At 42.8% G+C, this 22,735-nt stretch overlaps 1 protein-coding gene across 1 annotated transcript; it reads left to right on the top strand.

Moving 5' to 3' along the window:
- The first annotated feature begins 3,510 nt into the window (after positions 1 to 3,510).
- Positions 3,511 to 5,412, top strand: LOC121067482 (vitelline membrane outer layer protein 1-like). Its single transcript, XM_040552043.1, has 3 exons — positions 3,511 to 3,681; positions 4,301 to 4,395; positions 5,127 to 5,412. Exons 1-3 carry the CDS (start codon positions 3,511 to 3,513, stop codon positions 5,410 to 5,412), a joined length of 552 nt encoding a protein of 183 aa, XP_040407977.1.
- Positions 5,413 to 22,735: the final 17,323 nt, after the last annotated feature.

Consider the following 22,735-nt stretch of genomic DNA (forward strand, 5'->3'; position numbering starts at 1 on the left):
ATTTTCTTGCTAGAAATTACAGTGAGATCTCATTGACAAGTGGACCCTGTATGTGTTTTCATTCCTTGTGTGAGCATGACAGACAGCAAGTAAAACTGAAGTTAATCTAGTATGAAGGAAAAAGGCAGGAATCCTCTGAACAGGAAAAAAAAAAAAAACAACAAACAACAGTAGTCCTAAATTTCAGCTGACATGAGGACTGTTCCAAAAGTAAGGACAGCTGAGCACTATATTGTCTTGTTTAAGGGATTTGATGTGTTTGTCATTGGAAGTTTTTAAGCACAGGTTGAACAAACATCCTTCACTCTTCAGGAACACTTAGGTGTGGACTGGTCCTGCCCTAGGGCTGCAGGCACGGACTACATGTCTTGTTAAGTTTCTTCAGGTTCTCTGTCTTTCAGGTTCATTCATGGAGTTGATTGTTTTGTGGCACTTTCTGGCAAAAATAAGAAGCAGTAATGATGTGCTGGTTCTCAAACAGGAATTGAGAAGCAAAAGAAATTGAGGGCACCCACTACATAGAAATTATGTATTCTTTTGAAAGTCTTAAAATGATATTAGTTATTATAAATCAAATTTACAGTGAGGAAATAAAGGATAAGGCTATATGAACAAGACAAGTGTAATCCATATATGAAGGAAAGTTAGTTCTACTGATAATACAGAAATAAGAAATATGAGAAACTGTAAAGATTCTAATTTCTGTGTTAAAAAATACTAATGGGTGCTCAGCCTAGTAAATTGGATAATTGAATTGTCTAAGTTTCTGAGGAAAATTTATTTATGAAAGCTGGGGGCCATGGACAGATGGGAAACTGCCTGAAACAAGTTCACAAGAGGAGCACCACCTCAGAGTGAAGCTCTTCGTTATATCCCATCACTGATGCAAAACTATCTCCTCCTACATCTGAGAAACAGCTATATTTAGCCTGTTGTTCACTGTAAAGCTTTCTGTGCTCATATGTCTAGAAAATCCTGTCTCTTGTCTCACTTTTGAAGTCTCTTGCTTGCATTTTTCCTGCTATTTTTTTCTATTAATGAGTCAATTTAATGAATGAGAAATAGAGGACCAGACAGAACATCCTTTTTTTTTTTTTTTTATTAGTGTTCTCTTAAACATTTGCCTATACCTCTGAAAAATAATTCTAATTCAGCACTACTGTTTTTAGCTTACTAAAGCCTAAAAACAGACTGAGGTTATAAGACCTTTTTTTTTTTTGACCTTTCTTATTATTTTTTCTCTTTTTTTAATTCCTCAGTTCCACAGACAGGAATGGATTTCTTGCTTGTGTCTGACTGGCTGATTCGAGTTATGGACACCAGTATGCATTGCTCATCCTTTGTTTCTCTCTCTTAGCAAACCACCATGGCAGGCCCCACCTTGCTCCTGGAAACTTCTGGTGTGAGCTGGATCTTGCAAAAAAGGCAGCAAAAGTGCCCAAGATAGGGGGTAACATGCATGGCTGAGAGTTATGATGCAATGCTCACTTCTACTTCTGTCACGCTGCTAAAAGAATCCTCAAACATTTTATAGATGAGTATATTTAATCTTTTACACAGAATTCTACCAAGGGCATGGTAGAGGATGTGATAGAAACAGAATTTCCCTGCCTGACAGAGAAGTAAGATTAATGGCTAGGTTTTAAAAATGTAAAATTTTGGAGAATTAAAAATCAGAAAGGAATCAATCATCTCACACTTGGCGCCCTGGGTTACAGGGTGGTTTTATTGGCCATGAATGGGGAAAATGATACTTCCCAAGCCCCACAGTGACAATGCTATTCCATGGCTTGAGCTTTTTTAGGGGCCTCTGAAGTGTGTGTAGGAGTCATTTCTCATGGCTCCCCACGCACACCATGGGCTCCTGGTGCCCTGGGACCTTTTCTTCCGTTTCTGGCAAGAAACAGGCATCTCCTGATGGGAGCAGAGTCTGCGAGGGGGTGCTGTGGGTCCTGGCAGGCTATGGGTCTGCAGCACTGCTGCTGGAGGTAAAGCAGCCAAGGGAGATGGTTTGGGGCAAGCAAAAGAGAAACGGATGTGGGGATCTTTCTTTTTCTTTGTGGTGTTACCACCGGGTCCCAGCTGTTTCTTTCTGAGTCCTCCTGCTCCCTTCTGTTCATGTGTAGCTGAGGGCAGGTCTGGGTGTCCCTGGCTGCCACTGTGTGACCCTGCCTGAGCAAATACACCTGGCTTGCCAGCCATGGTTGCACAGTCCCTGGGAGGAAAAACACCTGCACTCTGGGCTTTGATGCCCCCATTGGAGAAGCAAGATGAAAGTCCTGGTTTAAGAAGCATAACAGGCTGTGCCTCCACCACTTTTTTGGTGTCTTGCACCAGAAGGCTTGTCCAGATTCCCATCATCTCCATGCACAGATGTCACCTGCACAGAAGCACGGACAAGCAGAACGGGGGTAAGGACTGAAGGGTGGGAAAGGCAACATCACCTCTAAATGGGACAGGAACTGAAGGAACAGAGCAGAGATTGAAGAAGTCTAGAAGAGTGAAAATCTTTGTTTTCCAGTAATTCAAGGTTTGGCACCCTATCCTTCTATAAAATCCTGATCCTCAGGATACATTCCTGAAATCTATTCTCCTCTTTGCTTCTTGAACAGAAGAAGCAGCTCCTGCCAAGCCTGGCTGAGGGCCCCAGAAAGCACTGGTTATCGATGTGTGAAGAGAGCCTCTCAACACCAGGGCTTCAAATTCACCTCTCCCTGCATTGTGCCATCCTCAAAGACTGTGCTCTCAAGTTCGGTATCACCTTTCTGGAAAAACTGCCTTACACCTCTACTCCTGGTGGCACTTATTTTGCAGTCTCCCTGAGAAGCGCTGTGGGCATTCCAGCATGTCTGACTTAAGTTTAGTTTGTCACAAAGCACTTTTTAATTTTTTTTAATTGTTTGTTATCGAGATAAAAGTACTAGTGGAAAAAATGCATTGAAACCATAAATAACCTACATATATATCAAGGAATCCTATTCAACAGAGGGTGCTGGGGAACACAGGACGTGAGTTTACTTACACTTTGTTCCAGACCACGTCCCCTGTGTTACCTCATATAGTTTCTTGCCAGACATCCAGAAATAAACAAAATGGTTATGATGGTTTCACTCAAGAGTTTTCAGTCAAAATGGTTATGACTTGGATTCACTCAAAGAGGCAAACATCCCTGTAGCCAGCTCTCCACCTAGCCAGCAGTGGGAATCAACACTGAGCCTCTGCCAAGCTCCACGGGCACAGAAAGGACAACGTAGGACTTGCTATAGCCCATCAGTGATGGAGAATGCCTCTCCAGCCACAGCATCTGCTGGTTGTCAAACTCCCTGTGCTCCCAGGAGAGCTCCTCACCTCCTAGAAGCAGGCCAGCAGTGCTGTGTCACTGCCAGAGCAGGAGCTATTGTTCCTACAGTGTTTGTTGATAGACTGATGGGGAAGCCCAGGCTGACTTGGCAGGGTATAAATTCCCTGTCCATATATCAGCCCTCCTTCAGCAGATGTGGAGTGGAAGAGATGAAGCTCCTCATGCCAGCAACCCTCATCCTGATGTTCTCTTTCTGCACCCTGGGCACAGCGGCACGTGAATACACCTCTGTCATCACTGTGCCCAATGGAGGCCACTGGGGAAACTGGGGCAGCCAGCAGTTCTGCCGCTATGGCTACGCCAAGGGATTTGCACTGAAGGTAAAACTCTCCCTATTTTCCACTGTCTCACTCCCAAATCTGAGTTTTTAGGAAAATTTAGCCAAGAAAATTTAGCCACCACAATTAGTCCAGCAAATATATTTTTTTTTTTATTACTGTTATTTTATTTTTTAGGCAAAGAAGTTTCATATTAGATACAGCAAAAACAAGCCTACCGCCAAGATTGTTTTGCTGTCAAACCAGATAGAGGTGTGCCAGCAGATTTGTGGTCTGCATGTCGCTGATGTTGCTGGACGAAGCCACGTCTGTGCCAAAAATCAGGAGTCAGGGAGAGTGGCAGCCTTTCCCAGCATGTCTCCTGGGACAAAGTCTCTGCCTCACTAGTTGGGTCAGAAGGAGTTAAAAAACACAAAGAAAAACATGTTGCAAGTGTTACGTAGGTACATAACTGTTTCCTGGTGTGATGTGCTTCCTACATATTTCCCAAGATATTTTCTTTTCCTTCATGCTTCCCAAGATGTTTTCTCTTTTTCAGCCCAGAAAGGAGTTGGGACTTTTTAGGACTTAAAGGACTTAAGGACTGTCCTGTTTAGGACTTACAGGATGTTTCCTGGGCCTTCTCCACCTTGCCTCTGTCCTTGTGTGTCTTCTACTGCAGGTTGAGCCCTCGCAGTTTGGAAATGACGACACAGCTCTGAACGGCATTCGGCTGCGTTGCCAGGATGACTCAGTCATCGACTCCTTGGTGGGGAAGTAAGTAGCATGGGCTTCTCCCTCGTTTGTCGGCACCAGCTCACAAAGCAACCACAGGCGTCACTATTTGCCGGGGTCTCTTCTCTGACTTGCTTTGTCTACACAGAGCTGGCATATAAAGTAAACTGAAACAGGTGGCTAGGCTTTTTGTTCATCCATTTTTAGGGTGGTTAAACTTGGGTACTTCACATTACTGCCTTCTGTTTGCTCTTGAAATTTCCGCAGAGCACTATGAACAACTGAATTACAGTGCCCAGGCTAGAGTCCTTCTTGGAAATCTGCAGTGTGTGGGGCAAATGTGAGGAAAGGGATTTTTAACCATATATTTAGAAACTGTTTGGATGAAGTCCTGGCCCTGCAGAAGTGAACAGCACTGCACCTCGGGATGGCAGAGAGCATGCTCTCACTGCTGTCTAATGTGTACTTATGAGACAGGCCAGGGATTTATCACAAAACACACTGTCTTTAGAGCTTCCACCAGAACTGTAACTATCCAATCCGGGATTTTCAGGTATTATTCTAACAAGATACCAGTGAAGAGAAAAGTATATCCTGGGAAGAGGGGGAAACAAAGAATGACAAAGTAAGGGACCACAGACTGCAGCAGGATGTTGTGCTGGTCACTGCTGGGAGCAGGAGCCATTAAGCTCGAGGGCAGCATGGTAAGGAGAAGGGGCACTTTCTCAGGGGATTTCAGAGCCCAGATATTCCTTTGTCTGCTTTTTTTGCAGGTGGGGTACCTGGACCAAATTTCAAGTTTGTCCGAGAGGCTACTTGGTCTCCTTTTCTCTGAGAACGGAGAAGTCTCAAGGAGGAGGTGATGACACAGCAGCCAACAACATCCGGTTCAGATGCTCAGATGCGGCTGTTCTACTAGGTGATGGGCTGTCATGGGGAAGATTTGGCCCATGGAGCAAAAACTGCAAAATATGTGGTCTCCAGACAAAGGTAGAACCTCCACAGGGGCTTCAGGATGATACAGCACTCAACAATGTGAAGTTCTTCTGCTGTAAGTGAGCACTTGCCCCATCTTCATCACTGTTCCACTCATCTCACATCCCACATCAAATGAGACATCATAAATGCTTGGCTCTAACCTTACACGGGGGAATGCCTGTGACTTTTTAACTAAAATACAATTTATGATCATAGATTGCCTTCATATCTGCAGGGAATGGGTGAGAGACAGAACCATGAAGGAAGCAGCAAAAGGACAAAGGAAAGTCCAGTCCAAGCAGAGAATGGGATGGAGGGGAGAGACTCAGTGACTTAGCTTCTTGTGGATTAGCTTCTTGTGGCTTAGCTTCTTGCAACTTTTGTCTCTTGTGGCTTAGTTTATATTTATGTCTTGCCATACCACCTTAGATGAAGATTAGATGATGCCTTAGATAGTGATGCCTTTTGTAGCTACCACTGCTAAGAATAACTTCTCAGTTACCCAAGTGCATTGTATTTAATACAATCATCACATCATGTAACCGCTAGCGTATCACTGTTAAAACACCCAATCTCTGACAATTGCTTAGAGGTGAGGAATAGATTTCTCACCTTCTTTTGCTCCGACTAGTGAGTTTCTTTCAGGTTTGCTCTGCCTGTCTGTCCCTTTGTTTGAAACAACATTTGACCTCTTGACATGACAGACAAAGAATGGGTAACAGCTTGGGTCAGCTTGAGGTTTCTGACCAAAGACAAAATGACCAATGAGAGCTAAACTGGGGAAATGGAAATATGGGTGGGCTCATGAGCAGCATCACATATTTGTCTTTAATTGCCCCAGGAGCTGTAGACACTTTTTACAACTATTCTTTTAGCTCATACCTGAGATCCTGCCTTAGGGAATGTGGTTAGAAGGTGTACTTACACTGAGCATTCACGTTAGTGTGGTTATAGTGCCAGCTGCGTGGGTTGTAGCTCCCTAAAACTCTTGTTGATGCTTTGGAGTGTGCTCCACTGGCTCATCTAGCTGTTTCTTCTGCCAGTTCACATCCTGTGCTCAGCACATACACAACAGCCTTTGCCACTAGCTCTTCACCCAGGCTAAATTTTCTTCCTGTCACTTACATCAAAATACACTCAAATAATAACTGTATTTTCTTTTAAGAGCAATGGAATATAGCAGATTAAAGAACAGAACAAGCCTAATGTTTACTTTAGTTGAAAGAGTTTTGTTAACAAAATCAGGGGGCTACTCTGGAGCAGATCACTGGTCTGTCTAACTCTCTGTACTGTCTCTGGTTGCAGTGCTCCATATCTAATGCCTGTTGCAATAAAAAGTTTCTCTGTCTCATGGAAGTGATGAGTATGAATTTTATTGGTGAAAACAACAGCAATCACAGCACGTTCATCGAAGGTTTATTGTTTGGTAATGTTTTCCAATGCTGGCCTTTGGAGCCCATAGCAATTTTTCGTGGTGTTAGTGTCATTTCGCTGCCCAGTTCCCATTTTTGGCAACACAGGATTTTATCCAAGTGGTGGGTGACAAATGGGTAAGCCAGCCGTACACAATTCAGGCTTGATCGAATCTGCAGCAATGAGACACATTTCTCTTGGCTCTGTCTGTACAGTACAGGGTGTAGGTTCCCATCATCTGCTTCCTGAGGGACTGCTGGAGTAAATGAGTGGATCTCCACGGACATCATTCAAAGTTACTTCAGCTGAAGCACTTCCCAAAGCCTCAGTGATACAGCAGTAAATCTTTAATGGTTTTCTGGATTTTAATTTCATTTAAAAAAAAAAAAAAAAGCCAACACCTTTCCAGTCTGACTCTCTGGTTCAAATTTGCATAGCTCTGATTTATTTAATCTGAGGATCCAATTTATTTCTTAACCTCTTAAGATGTTTTTTATAACTTGATATTTTCTAGGTGATCCCTTAACTGCTTTCTGTCCTCCACTTGACTGAAGACATTTTAAGCACACAATTCTTTTTTTAGCTAAATGCTTATTTTGCAAAACCAGCCCAGTCAGCATTTGAAATACATTTGAAATACTAGGGATTCATAGCTTCAAGGCAACATTTTGTAACTTCCATCTCCATTTGGGATTTGCTGAAAAAAACCTTTATTTGTCATGTATTTAGCTCTCTATAAACATTCAAATCCCTCATCTTTAGTACTTAGCAGCAAAAAAACAACCAAAGTAGCAACCTTTTTTTTCTAGCAAGCTGAACCAAATTAAACTAAAGCTAGATTCTGATGCTATTACTGTTAGAGGGAGTTCTGGGTTGACTGTCCCTTTATTTGAAAACATAGCTTCCACAATTACATTGTTTTCAAACGCCATGAATGGACGTGCCTTAATTTGCTTCTAGATGTTTGTCTTCCATCTCTTATGTGATAGGGAAAGTTTCAACTTGCAAACTGACCATCTGGTATAATTAATGAGGTGAGATTTGACGACATAAGAATAAAAATAGTTGTATTCACCTAAACAAAACAGGCTTAATTCAGTGAAGGAATTGTGGTGACACTGATATTGACTTAGCCAATGATAGAATGCGCAGGAACAACACAAAACTGCACCAGGGGAGGTTGAGACTGGACATAAGGAAAAATTTATTTACTCTGAGGGTGGTCAGACACTGGAACAGGCTTCCTAGAAAGGTAGTGGATGCCCCATGTCCGTTGGTGTTCAAGAGACTTTTGGACAATGCTCTCATTAACATGCTTTAATTGCCTGAAGTGGTCAGGCAGTTAGACTAGATGATCTTTGAAGGTCTCTTCCAATTGAACTATTCTGTTTTATGGTCTATATTTTACCTTCCTGAATCTGAGGAATACCTTTGCTCAAGCAGTGGCAGCTCCATGCACTTCACAGAAGTCTTACAGAGCCAGCTACTGGTGTCCTTCCACCAGAGCGAGTAGGAGAAGTAAAAATTGCCATGTGTTTTACATTATGGTATCATGTGCTCAGCGTCACCAGTGAATGCAGCAACATGATATTTCAAGTGCTTTTTCTCAGCATGTGAGTAAGTTGTGTGTCTTGGAAAGTTATGCTTTGTGAATCCAAGTTGTGTGTGTAGCCAGTTTCCCAAATAAGCAGTTAAGTGTGGGGAGAGAGGTTTGTTAGTTTCTCTCTTCCCCTGGTAGAGTTGGTTTCTGAGAGTTGATTCTTGGAATGGCCATTAGAGCTGAGCTGAAGCGCCTGAATGAAGTAATTACTTTTCTTTTAAACGATTTGTTCAAGAACTGGTGCCTGTTTTCTTATGTGTATGTATGTGCATATGTAGATAATTGAAACAACTTGAACTTCAGATTTCACATTTATTCTAAGGAGGGTAGGCCAAGCTGGAAGGCTCTGAACATCTGCTTCTTCTCTGCAAAAGAATGATTCAGTTAAATTTTGAGGTTGTACTGGGGGAAGAATTATTCACACCGTCAGCTAAACTGACCTTTTATGCTTCCCTATTATGCCTGATGTAATATGGCCTCATATTGGTGTGTGAATAGACACTCCAAATGAGAGCTGTTCCAAGAAATGTTTGGAAAACAGAGCACTACCTCCTCTTCATGTACTTTCTCATATATTTATCAGCAACTTCAAAAATCAAGTGGGGAGGCTTTTGTCATCTGAAAACTGGTGGAATGCTTTCAGCTAGACCTCCTCTGATGGTCCACTTGCATAACATAGATCATCTACAGAAAAGATGGGGTGGGAATGCAATTTAGAAGCTCGAGCTGAGCAGGTCTCAGCTATTTACTGCACTAGTTCGAGAGGCATTTGGTTACAGGAATTACATTCTTTCAACTGAAATGAGGGACTAAGAGTGCACTTTGCTGATGCAAAGTGCACTGGAACTGATGTGGCTGAAACTGTGCATAGCTGAAAACTGAGTAGCTACAGCTGCATGACTTTCAAAACTCATTCTGTGTCCCTGGCACATCTAGGAGTGAGGAGCATGTTGCCAAAGAACTGCCAGCCAGTTCCTGTGGGATGACAACGGGGCCAGTGGCCAGACCAAGGGTGAAGTAGTTCTTCTACTTCTAATTTAGGAACTGGAGTCTGAGTAGGTGTGGGAGGAATCTCCCACCTATCCATGCACATGTGGCACAGCTCCCAGGGCGACCAGCAGAAGCAGCAGGTCTGGAGCTTTCCAGAAGTGATTTCTAAAAGCTATTTCTATTGAACAAGACTGAGTAGTTACGTCCAGAACAAACCTGCTGTCAGTAGTGTTCATTTGAACCAAGCTTTGACACGCTCTTAGAAATTTGGTCTTGGAATCTTTGCCATTATGGCAGCCTCATTCTCTCTGTGTGAGGAAAATAAATATTCCTTCCATCACAGAGGTGTTCTGAAGCTTAAGTTATTAGATTTGGAAGATGCAGAGAAAACAGCTGAAGATACATTAGCTACATACAATTTTAGATTCTATACATGATAGAGATGTGCACCATGCATCGCGTGCTGAGTTTGTCTTGGTTACCTTTGCTAGCCCTTAAAGACAACCCTAATTAACTAACATGATTACCAGTGAGGAAACTATTGAAAACATCTGTCTTGGGATTTTCAGAGTGTAGTTATTTGGAAATATTGCTACAGAATGTGACCACTGGAGAATGTTAATCTGTTGGTTCTGAAAAGAAAGACAGCAGGGCCTTGCAGAAGACGGAATTCATGGAGGGTTGAATTCTGGCTTCCATCCTCCCCCACAGCACTGAGCCTTTGGGCATGTCTTTGTGCTTCAAGATTATATAATTGTGGTACTGTGTTTCAACCCTAAATTTTGGACTGAGAAGTTGCTGCAGGGTTTGTATCCACCTGTTTTGTCTCTATCTCTGCAGAAATGGAGCTTACCCATGGCAGTACAGGTTCTAGCAAGTGATGTTAGAAACAGTTGTCCTGGTGGAAAGAGGGCATAGAAGGTACCTCCCTGGCTCACTGAAAGCTGGAGAGACTGAATGAGCCAAGATGTCCCAGGGAAAGTCCTGTCTGGCAGTTCAGAAACAGAATTAACTGCAAAGTGACAACACCAGATGTATAAAAAACATATTTCTCTTTAGCAGGTAAAGTGGAACCTTTCTTAGATTCTTTCTATTTTGATCCAGATTTCTTGCTCTTTCCATGTCCCACCAGAAAAAAACTTTGTAGACCTAAATCAGCTCATAGCCATAGCACCTTACAACATAGTCTAACTTTATGTAGCTTGCTAAGATTTAATGATCACTGCAACAATTCAACTAGTTTGATGAAATTTACCTGCACTAACAATTGGGCCTCTCCAGCAAAGAGTAACAACTATTTTGTTTTGATGACTCACACATGGCCTCTCCAGCATCTTGTATAGGAGAGAAAACAAGTGAAGATGCTGCAATGTTGTAAGGATACTTGTATGAGCTTAATTCATTCTGTGGAAAATAACAACATTTTCAGAGGGAACAGGATGGTATGCATAGTTAAGTTCCTGCACAAGTCCTTGCAGGATGAAAAGACCTGAACAAGTCTGGGATATCCCCTTGATGTTTCTTCTGATCCAACCCCTATGTCTCAGAGGGTGCGAGGGGGGCATTCTGTGTCTGTTCTGTGAATGACTTAGAAGTGCATTGACAAAACTGTATGTTGATAGCTTTGTTAAAATCCATAAAGGGCTGCTCACACCCTAAAGGACAAGGTGTCTTCACGCTATCCGAAACTACTTTAAGTAGTAGGAGTAGGTTAAAAATTAACCTCCTGACATAATGTTGTATATAGAATGTCTTTCACTCCTTGCTCCTCCCTCCAGTGATTTATTTTTTTTTTCATGTCAGTGAACTTTTAGTGGCGAGATAACCATGAGGAACTAAAAAAGAACTTTCCTTCTCAGCTTTTGCTGCTATTTTGCTTATCAAATACACCAAGCTTTATTATTTCTAGTTGATTGCAATGAAACCCACTGCATGGCTGGGAGTGCTATCAAAGTGAAAACATGAAATATACTCCAAAAGTTGATTTGAACATCTTATTTTCCAAGGAGAAAGTGTGAAAATAAATTCCAATTCCTGGCAGTGTTTGTGTTTCACTGCAACAGCCATTTCTGTGTGCTCACTGGGAAGAGCAGTGTCAAGGGGACAAAGCTCTTAATTTCAAAAGAGACTTTCATCTCAGGAAAAGTAGCAACTAAGTGAAGAAAATACCACTTCTATCTCCAGGTGTTTCCAAACAAACAGCTGGGAGCACTTCAGTATTTTATGAAAAAACATAACTGTGTGTCTCCTTGGGGTCGTATTGGAGTCAGTGAAGTTACACATGGATAAAATAGAGGATAAGTGAGAAGGACGTGAACTTAGGAAATCATTACTTCACGATCTACCTGATGAAAAATTTATTTTCAAGTCTAGCAAAATGACTGCAACTTTCCATGTGGGATTATAACACCTCTGCCACAATGCTAAGCAGTTATCCAGCAGTACCTGCTGACTCTCACTCCTATTAGAGGTGCGAGAAACCCACTGGTGTCCTGCTAGACTTTCAAACCCAGCTGGAAGTTTATCAGTGAGGTATCTCAGAGGTGGCTCACATTGAAGGAGATACAGTATCACACTCTTGCTTGTTAAACAGGCTTTTATATAACAGTTATGGTTTCCATAGAAACATAACTAAATCTTTCCTCCAGTATAATCCCAAAGGCTTTCACAGACCTGGAAAATATGCTGTAAGCAGTCAAATCATTTTTTATGCTGACACAAAGGATGCCACAGTTGTCACCCAGTGAAGTTTCTCATGGGGGCAAAATGAGTTTAAATCCCACATTGTGAAATTGCTTTGCAGCATTCAGACGTTTTCTGGTATCCCATTTCCCTGCAAGCTCAGTTTTATAAACCTGTTAATGAAAACTTACAGAACTACGTAAGTTATAGATGGGAAAGACCTTATTATTAATCCATCTTCCTAAAGCACGTTGGTGAGTGCAAAATAAATAAGAACAGAAACAATACCCATAGTGATGATCTTTTTCCCAGGTCTGTCTTGTTTCCAGTTATGCATTTTTTAGGTTCTTCATGTCTAGGGTTTAGATGTTCCCCTTAACTGTTGGCCATCCCACTACGTAACAGGGAGGGCATTCCACAAAATGATGGATTTGTCAGGCAGAAAGATTTCCTCTGCCATTCAGTCTACACTATCCTCGTGTTTAATTTAATCCAGATCTCTTAGCACTCTGTTCACTTTTCTAGGTCTTAATCGAGGATATTTACTGATACTCCTCCATGACAGAAATGGGGCTGATCTGTAATAACTCTTCCATAGCTTGTGGGCTTCTTTATGCTTTCAACTAAAGCAGAGACAAGCAATAAGGTGGATCCTGACTATTAGATCCTCCTCATCTTCATTTTGACAGATTTTTTTTTTTAATTTATTTTATTGCTATTTCTTTTTTAGTGGATGGATAATATGAAAGTCAAAGTTAAAATAACTGAGTTTTTGGACTCTGTGGTCTGCCTGCTTGTTATTTCAGTGCTGAGGTGTGCTGGTTTCATGCCAGCTGAACAGCCAACTGAAAGAAAACCATGGATGCTCAAGGCTTTACTGTCTTTGTGCTTCCCCAGTTGGTTTGTAATGTCTGTGCTATCAGGGTATTTGGAGAGGTCCTTTATGTACTGTTTCCCACCTATTTTCCTCCCCACTTAGTTTTTCTGACTCCCACTTTCCATCACTATAAAGCTAAAGAAAGTTCAGAAGACTGACACTGTCTGGGTAACTGAAAACTTTTTACACCATTTCTTCTCACCATTAGATCCCCCAAAAACTAGTGATCTCATCTGAACAAATCTGAATTCATTCTGAGGGCAACACTTGCTGAGTTACTGTTGCTAGATGCATTAAGAAGAATTTCGACATTTTGAAGCTGATTTAGCAAGGCCGTTTATCTGAACTTTGAGATCCCAAGCCATTTGTCATGAAGCCTTCCTGCTCTCCTTGTACTTCTCTATGTTTTTTATTGAGTTCCTGCAAATTTAGTGACTAATTGATCAAAAGAATATTTGAAATGGAGAGTTTGTACCCAACAGAGTTTTCACAGAAGACCTGCAAATATATAAGACCAAAAAATGTTGAGCTTGATGCTGTCTGTAGCAAAAAGCATGTAGCAGCATTCCTTGCTCAGGCAAATCCCATCCTATGGGGGAAAACCTAGGTTATAGGGAAAATCCACCGCAACAAAAAAAAACAACCAACCAACCAAAAAACCACTACTACAAAAAAGTGACGCTACTGGGTATGAGCTGAAGTGGGGGCTCTCCATGGGCTGCAGCCTCCTCCAGGCCACATCCACCTGCTCCACCGGGGGCTCCTCCACGGGCTGCAGCGTGGAGATCTGCTCCATGTGGGACCCGTGGGCTGCAGGGGGACAGCCTGCTCCACCAGGGGCCTCTCCACGGGCCGCAGGGGAACTTGTGCTGCGTGCCTGGAGCACCTCCTGCCCTCCTGCTGCACTCACCTTGGGGGCTGCAGGGCTGCTTCTCTCTCAGCTCTCACCCCTCTCTCCCAGCTGCTGTAGCACAGCAGATTTCCCCTTTCTTCAATCTGCTCTCCCAGAGGCCCAACCAGCATCGCTCATGGCTCATCTCTGGCCAGCGGCAGGTCCCTTTTGGAGCCGTCTGGAGCTGGCTCTGATCTGACCTGGGGCAGCTGCTGGGCTCTGCTCACACAAGCCAGCCCTGCAGCCCCCCTGCTACCAAAACCTTGCCACATAAACCCGAAACATCTGCCTATCCTGCACATTACTCTCCTGGAGGGAGCAGCCTCTTTTTCTGCTACCTGGTGTGGATCATTGTATTGTTGCTGCTCTGGAAGTTTACTGCATTTTCAGCTTTGAGCAGGAGCATTGCTTTGGCCATGTGCTCAGGCCTGCTAGAGGTCAATGGTCAGAAGATATCAGCATGTTTTACTTGAAATCAGTCTTTTTCATTCATTGCAATGTGAAGAGCATTTAACCAAGATTATGACTGTTCTTTTCTGAATGTCCAAGAGCAGACCTGCTACAGGGCTACACCTGTCACTGTTATTTCCCTATAGCAGTGCCTAAAGAACACCTACTTTTGCCATGTAGGTATGGTGGATACAATAGGAGCAATTAGGCATGTGTTAGGTACAATAGATGCCAGGTGATGTAGCTGTTTCACAGAGGCTGTGGTTCAAGTGGGTACAAAAGGGCAAGGAAGGAGAATGTGGGGACTTTAAAGAATGAGAGATTTGTATTACAATGAGAAACAGAAGTGTGAGCATGGTACTTACCTAAATAAAACCTCTTCTCATTCAGGAAAAGGCTGACTTGTCTGTTTACAGTAAGGACTCAAAATGGACTTCGAGGACCTTGAACATATCAGAGGGTCCATAACCCTTTATTGTAATGAGTGAACTCTATACGCAATCAAAAATGGCTTATTGTCCTGAAAAAGGTTGCTTCTCTGCTTATCTGTACTTATGAAAAACAAAACAAAACAAAACAAAACAAACACACACACACACAAACAAAACAACAACAACAAACCAGCATATTTTACCTCAAATTTTCCTTGTTTCACTTTCCTCTACTACATCTTGTCTTGAGGCTCTGTACAACTCTTCTGCTTCTGAGACTATGTATGTTGTTGTCTGTATATTGCTACCTTGCAGGCATGTGTAATCTGTGATTACTGTTCCATTTCTTGCTAATATAAATACAACTCCTTCAGTGTTTTTGTGATTTGTTATTCCCTATGTAAAACCAGAAGAACTATGTGGACTTGATTTCTTTTGACTTGAAATTTTAAAAATAGTTACAGTATTTTAAACAATAGTTTAAGCACCTCTAAAGCACACAAACTAACCTCAGTTCACTGCATGCAAAAATTTTGTAATAGCTGTCAGTAGACAATACATACCAATACCAATCTAGTGGAGCTGGAAATACAATCTTGTGCATTCAGAAACTTTTTGCACTCTGAATGTAGCAGGTTATAAAAATTGCATGCAGAAATAAGCATTTACTGTTGGAAAGATAGAGAGGCTCCTTATAAGCAGCCAGACCAGCAATTCTGAGAAAATTTGGGGACCAAGCTGAGATGAAGGGGGGCTTATCAAGGACCTATACATAACTCTGCCTGCTATTTTTGCTCTATTCAGGAATGTGAGCAGAAAGAGATGAAACTCTACAAAATTCAGACAAAACTATTCTGATTCATCTAACTAGCACTGTATAAAGATCCTTTTTTTATTTTTCCCCTGAAGTTTTAAATATATAATGCTGCTGCGCTTCAGTTAAGCAACTGAGGGTAGGCTTAATGCAGGTGCATGAATATTCCTGTCACTTTCAACACTTAAAATTAAACGCGATCCAATGCTTTATTAGAATCAGTCTAAATTTGCTAGCTAAAATTATTTACTATAAATGACAGATATCTGAATTACACTGCCTTCATGTGGAGTATACCTGACTAGTCACAGGCACCTGCAATGTTTGGTCCACACGCTCACGAGTGGCAATGTCCTCTGATCCTTATCTTCTGCTTCTGTTACAGGAACAGCATCTGAGATTTAGTAACAACCTAACCCCCTTCTTTGTTTAAAGAGGAAGACACAGCTCTTTCAGCTTGGTGTTTAGGTGATGTATTCCAGTCAGACAGAGAGAAATCTCCCGAGGAGCTGGTTCAGGGCTGCTGGCTGTGGATGAGCAGTCAGCACTGATGGGAACTGACGGCTTGGTCACAGCTCTCCAGATAGCGGAGAGCACTTGCTGTGCATGCCCTCCCTGCTGTGAAACAGGCAGTCTAGTCCACAGCAAGGAGCTGAGCAAGTTCAGAGCTGGGCGCAGACCTCCCAGACTGTGTACTGCTCAGCCTCATGTGGGAGTACGGCACAGTTGTCAGCTCTCGTTGTGTTCCCGTGGGTGAACCTGCTGGCTTCCCAGCTGGGCTGAGGCCAGGCTGGCTGGCGGGGACCCGAGGAACTGCAGCGACACTGGGGACTTTGCTTCAACACAGTGAAATCCCTCCCTGGTTAGCGATCTGTCTCCTGGGGGTAACACAGTCTCTTGGGAGAAGGCTGCTGAGAGGAGGAGGGGGGCGAGCAGTCCTCAGTAGAGACGGCTTCCTTCAGCCACAGTTAGAGCTGAGGCCTTGAGGAACAGCAGAAATCATCGAGGGAATTAGCCAGGCTTCAGAAGGGATCCAGACACAGTCTTGAAGCTAAACCAGATGGAGAAGCAGCTGTTAGATGAGCCATTGTTTCATGTCTCCATGCTTGTCTCCAAGTATAAGAGTTATTTCCTTAAACTTTATTTTTTATTTAAATGAACTCATTTAAATTGCAACTTAAGGCTCTTTGCTGTTAGGAGGCTCCAGGAAGACTGTTCTTTAGTACTGGTTTGCTCTGGCAAGGCCAGGGACCCCCAGGATCTGGTTGGGATCTCCCCAGGGCAGATCTACACTTCTCTGCATGGGCTGTGTACCTGCCAAGCTGCTGAGGTACCGGGTGAAGGTGCTGATGGAGGAGCTGAGCCCACTGCATGGCATGATCCCACTGCTCCTTTGGGCAAGCCCTGCCTTGAGCTCCTTCCATGTTGTGTAGGAGGAATGGCAAAGGACTATCCCCTAGATGGGGACTGGATGTTTGTGACCCGTCACAACAGAAGGAAGGCTCCTTCACCACCTGCAGAGTTGTAGGACCTCAGCAGATCCATGGTCCTGGCAACAGGTGAGCCCAGAAGGTTGTGTTGAGGAGGTGTCTGGGCTGGGTGAGCCTCATCCATACACTGGAGACAGAAAATTTTGTGTGTTTCAGCTGTGCAGCCAGTGTCCAAGACAGAGCTTAAGCTTTGGTAACTTCCTTAGACCAGTGAGGACAGCTGGGGAAAGAGCATCCATCTGAAAAAGTGGTGCAAGAAAAACTGTGCCAGAAGGCTTGCCAACCTAGTAAGTAGTGTAAACTGGAATTGTCAGGGGATGGTGACAAAAGTCCAAAGAGAGATGGATGAATCCATATATTTATTTCCATTTATTCACCTAGGACTATATGCTGACTTTGTGTACAGCCAGCTTTTTGGGGGGTTAACACAGGGTTCACAGATGCAAGGGCAGCACAAGCATGTATAGCATTTCCCACAGACACCTGGTAGCACTGGTATGAGATTCTGTGCTCCCAGTTAGCTCCTCTCCCCTGGCTTAGGCAGGGTCAATTGTGCTGAACTCTGTTACAGCTATAGTGGGAACTGAACGGTCTGAGAGTAGTAGGTAGAGTTACCCTGAAATGTTTAAAATCATTTTTAATTCAGTCCTATTTCTCAAAACATGCAATATCATGCAGAAAGCTTGGTGAGTTTTTGCCTTTGCGGTACCCAGGTGAGTATGCACGTACCTCACAGCCCTCATGCTCCATGCAGTGGCTAAAGGCTGGGCTGTGTTGGCATACAGCAAGCATATTCATGACTCAGGGCTGTGAGAGAGAAAGTAAAGAGGGTGCAGGGTGAGTGAGCACATGTATAGCATATCTCCAGCTCCAGTGATGGGTACATGATTCCTCTTCTGATTCGAGTGCTTAAAAGACTGGGAACACATTAAGCAGTGCTTCTTTTGTAGATCACCTGGAGGTGATTCTCAAGGTCTACAGGAGAGTAAATCTGTAAGAGAGTTCTGCTGAATTTGGCACAGCCCTTGGTGCCCTCAAGATGGCAGGCAGAAAGATCTCAAGGAGGCTGCTTAATAGATGTCCAGAGAAAGTGTCCAAGCATCCCCTCCAAAAGCTTGAATCTGATTCTGGCCCTTGGCTGAAAGGCAGTCAGCAAAGAGGCACTTGGTGATGCATCAGAAGTTGTTTAATGTCCACTTCAAGCCACAAGGACATGGTGAACAGTCATAGAGGCAGCAGTTATGCTCTGAGCATATCTTTACCATGACACTGGATTTCCAGAGATCTTTGTCCTTTAATATAAGTTGAGATTGGATTCATATATATATATATATATAATATATATATATGAATATATATATATTTTTGTAGTTGTGGTTTCTACAAAGATGGTAAGTATACATCCTGAGTGCTCTGGAAGTACTTGATACGTGTGCCCCAATGTCTAGGGGTTTCAAGGAAGCTGGAGCATGCTGCAGGAGGTGAGGGGCTTGTTATAATCTCAGTAGGGACAGTGATCTTCCTTTCTAAGGCAGATCAAGAATTTCCCTTGTTGCTCCACTCTTCACATGGGAAGGTCCTCCCTTCCTCAGCAGATCTTGAATGACCCTGAAGTCCTGAGTGTGACAGCAGGTGACATCTCCTCACCTCCAGACGAGATGAAGTGTCATCCAGCCCTGGCTGTTTGGGTCAGCAGAAAGGTGAGATCTGATGGATGAAGAGGTGCTGGGGCATCTCCCCTATCCCATGGCAGAGAGGTTGGAACTAGACTGAGTTTAAGATCCTTTCCAAACCAAACCATTCTGTAATTCTATGATCTGTGACTTAAACTGAGTCCCAGAGAACCTCCACCAGAGGATTCTCCTTTTCATAGCCATTATGAAACAGAATAGCTGTAACAACAGGTTTCACATGCTGACTACGGCTTTTTTTATCATTTCCTATAATGACTACCTGTCCCATTTGATGGTGTCATAAACATGCAATGTAGTGGAATGCACTTAAAAGCCTGCAATGTCTCACCTGGCTCTTTCCTCTCAGGCTGACTGAAACACAGAGACCTCTTGTGAGATAGTAGTGAAGAGAAGGCTGTGAGAGGATCACAGGAATTTGTCCCTGTAGCAGTCCCCATGGAAAGGAATCGAAGGATATCATGATGGAGGAAAAGAGACTCGAAAGTGACACAACACAGTCTGCAGCAGGTGCTAGTCCTGGGGGCTCTGTCATCCTTCCCTAAGCACAGAAAGGGAATCCCTCAGCCCCATCCTGCAATGCCAGCCTGCTCTCCTCAGACCTGGTCATCATCACCCTTCCTGTCTGCAGCTTAACTTGCTTAATTGGTTTTCCCTAGGAGATAGCTCTAAAACCCAAGAAAGAGTCATCAGCACTTAGGTCTTGGTCTGTGTGCATCTGGTCTTTAACTAGTAAGAATTTAACTCTGGGATATGCATTTTAAAAAAAAATCTTTTTCCTTTTTCTCACATCCCAGGAGGTAGTATGTCCTTGCCGTGATGCTAGAGAGACACATTCTCTCTGCTGAGCTCTCTGTTCCTTGTTAAATTTGGGTATTTATGCCATATGACAGTGGCTCCTCTAGTTGAATGCTTTCTGGCAGAAAATAGGGGAACTGTTAATGAGGTTGTATCTCTGAGACATACTTTTCATCTGACATCTCACAAAGCCACAAGAGTCCCTGGCTGTGGCTTGCTTTTTCCTGCACCAGGCACCACAGGATCTCCAAGCAGAAAGCCTAGCTGTCTGTACCACTACTGGCTTGCTGCCTCTCCTGCAACGTCACTGCCAGTGTTGAAGTCAAGGACAGTTTTCAGGGCTAATAGAAATAAGACACTTGCCAAGTTTCCATATGAAATGTACTCTAAAATTAATTACATCATTGTATTACTGTTCCTTATTTGTCTCATGAAATTTAGTTCCCCAAAGGAGAATTACAATACAGATAGCATGTTGTAAATTCTTATGGGAAGAGAACTCACGCTCTCCTTGGAAAGAGCATGGGTAACCATGCAGGTTAAACTGTAATTGTCTTTCACTCAAGCCAGGTCTCTAGGCTTCTGTCTCCTTAATGGTGACACCGTGGCCTCCATAGGATGATTCAGACCCACACAACTCTAGACACCGTCTCCTGTGTCTGCAGACTGAGCCCAGACTAGCCACTTGGCCTTAAAGTGCCTACAGATACCTGAGAAGAATGAAATCCTATGTGGTTACTTGGCCTGTAGTGTTGTTCTGGCTTCCCTGGAGTTTCTGAGTGCTGCTCCGATCCTAACAAAGAGGCAGCTCTGGTGTATGCATGACAGATCAGCTCCCATGCTAAAGCACGGCTTTTGCTGGGTGAGGTATTTGTCAAACTCTGATCTAATGTCAGGACTTCTAATTGTCAGTGACATTTTGAATAATAACATAAATTAACTACTCTGAATATGATCTCAATAGGTATGAGGCTGCCATTGTGCAGTGGAGGTTGACTCATCATACATATTAAGGGACAATGTTTTTCTGAGTATTTCACCTGTGTGCACTTATTTGTCCTGTCAGTGAGGCTGAGGCAATTCTAGTGATTATTTTGCAACTGGATTTTATTTTGATGCAAAGAGAATTTTATATTGCTGGCTAGATACTTGAAGGTGTCTGTTGCTGTTAGCTCATTTTACCTCCGTGGTTATTCTTTCAAGGACAACTGGAGACAGGTCATATATTAATATTTATTATATCAAGAATGAGAGTGATTGCAATGTTGGCAGCTCATCTATAGCTGCATTAATATAGTAAAACTTTTTCTCCCTGCTATGGAGATTTCTGTGGCTGTATTTTATCCAATTTTTGTTGTTGTTGTTGTTTTTCTGCGATTAATAATTTACCTTTTTTAAAAAACTATTATTATTATTTTTTAAAGCCTATATCCTTACCCCATCCCCATCAAGCATAATGGAAAGGAAGAAGATTCTTTTTGTCCTTTCTCAAGACAGCAATGGGTATTTTGCCTACAGAAAGATGGAAGAAAGATGCCATGGGTGGTAAGGTGATGGAATATGCAATATATCAACATGGATTATAGAGTATGTGCTTCTGCTATGACTTGTTGCATGGCCAGGGGCCAATGCCTTTGACTCGGGCCCTTGATAACATTCAAGTGCTTACCTTTCACCTGCAGAAATGCGATGGAGGAAGTGTGCAGTTGCTCCAGGCACATCCAGGTGTCAGTTTGTTTCTGTCCGGTCTATCACAGTCTTGGAAGACAACACCTAAGGGTTGTTTTTGCCAGAGAGGAATTTCTGCATCTGTGCAGGCATGGGGTGGTCAGGGAATGGAGCCTGTCTTGGCAGAGGGTTAGTGTCACTCATCTAATTGTCTTAAATTATTGATGATGGATTTCAGACTCTTGGCAGTGATGGTCAACACTGTTTATTGTCTGACCATCAAAAGCCTGTTGTGATGGCAAAACTTTCCGTTATCATCCAGACCTTATTCTCTTTGTTCTTCACTGCAGCAACCTGCTGCTGCAGCTTCTCTGAGCAGCTGACTGCTGCTCCATTTCTTTCCAATCTGGTAGGGTGACTGGTGCTAAACTAGTTAATTCGTGGCATCAAATTGTCAGAACTGACCTTTAAAATTCATACTTCAGTGTAATGAATGTGAGTGAGTGAGATGGGCTGGTCATACCCCTCAGACTTGTTCAAAGATTTTGATAAGCAACCTGGGAATAAAGTAACACTTGCTAATTCTTACAGCTACGATAGAAAATTTTCTCTCTCTATCTCTTTTTAATAAAAATGTATAACCTTGCCTATTGTGTCATATATAACACATAAACAGATTATATTGTTTAAATAACAACCTGTGGTCTGCATCCATGGCCATCCTCTTCCTCCTGCCTCCAAGATGGATACACATTCACAGAAAACACAGGCTCTTTTGTGTCTCTGTGTGAATTCTGGGCTGGATGATGGGGGTTAAAAAATGGAGGTCTTGAGCTGTTGAGTGAGAGGGATGTGTTTGCTTGAGATGATGACTGCTGAATTGGGGGTGACCATATCACAGTCACCATCTGTAACATTACTTTGCTTTTACTAGAGCAGAGACGTTGCAGACCAGTCTGCTAGACCAGACCAGAAATCCAAGTATTTTCTCCTTTAACCTTGCAGACAATCCAGAAACTTTGTAATTTTTAACAATAGCCCGTTTCTCATTCAGAATAATAATTGGAATATTGTATTCCTTAATAACTGTGTTATATTGCTCTTTGCTTGTAGACTCTCGGCAGTGGCTTGATGGCTAAGTTCATCTTTGTAGATTCTGCTCCCAAAGGATCACTGCTGAATTCAAGATGAGTTGCCTGGGAGACCAACTAATGCAATTCAAAATGCAATGTCGTGCAGACTGGTTGCATGTTGACTAGTATATGGCCAAGATTTTTTTCTACAGAAGACCTAATTTCAGAAATTCCTGGATGCTTCCTGCTCTTACACTTTTTCCATTGAACAATCTAATCACGTCTCAAGTATCACCTGTTTGGTGTCTTGTCTCTAAGAAAGGTGAAAGAGGTTTTCTCCTACCAGTGTATTTTTGTGTAGTTATGATTTTAATGGACACCTCCACTGGTGCTATCATCTTCCATTTTAAATGTTCCAGTGAAGATTTCCAGTGTTCGGTGCCATTGGAATCAATGAGAGTGACAGCTTTGAAAATATAACTCTTTAATGCATTAGCTAGACTAACTAGGGAAGTAGTATTACTTGTTGCTTACT

Source organism: Cygnus olor, chromosome 1 (assembly GCF_009769625.2).
Source record: "Cygnus olor isolate bCygOlo1 chromosome 1, bCygOlo1.pri.v2, whole genome shotgun sequence".
Taxonomy (NCBI): domain Eukaryota; kingdom Metazoa; phylum Chordata; class Aves; order Anseriformes; family Anatidae; genus Cygnus; species Cygnus olor.

What these genes read in the sequence shown, in the direction of transcription:
- LOC121067482 (XM_040552043.1), top strand. Translation starts at nt 3,511, where the DNA reads ATGAAGCTCCTCATGCCAGCAACCCTCATCCTGATGTTCTCTTTCTGC. An exon ending in CCAAGGGATTTGCACTGAAG is followed by an intron (nt 3,682 to 4,300) that starts GTAAAACTCTCC and finishes CTTCTACTGCAG; the next exon opens with GTTGAGCCCTCGCAGTTTGG. An exon ending in ATCGACTCCTTGGTGGGGAA is followed by an intron (nt 4,396 to 5,126) that starts GTAAGTAGCATG and finishes CTTTTTTTGCAG; the next exon opens with GTGGGGTACCTGGACCAAAT.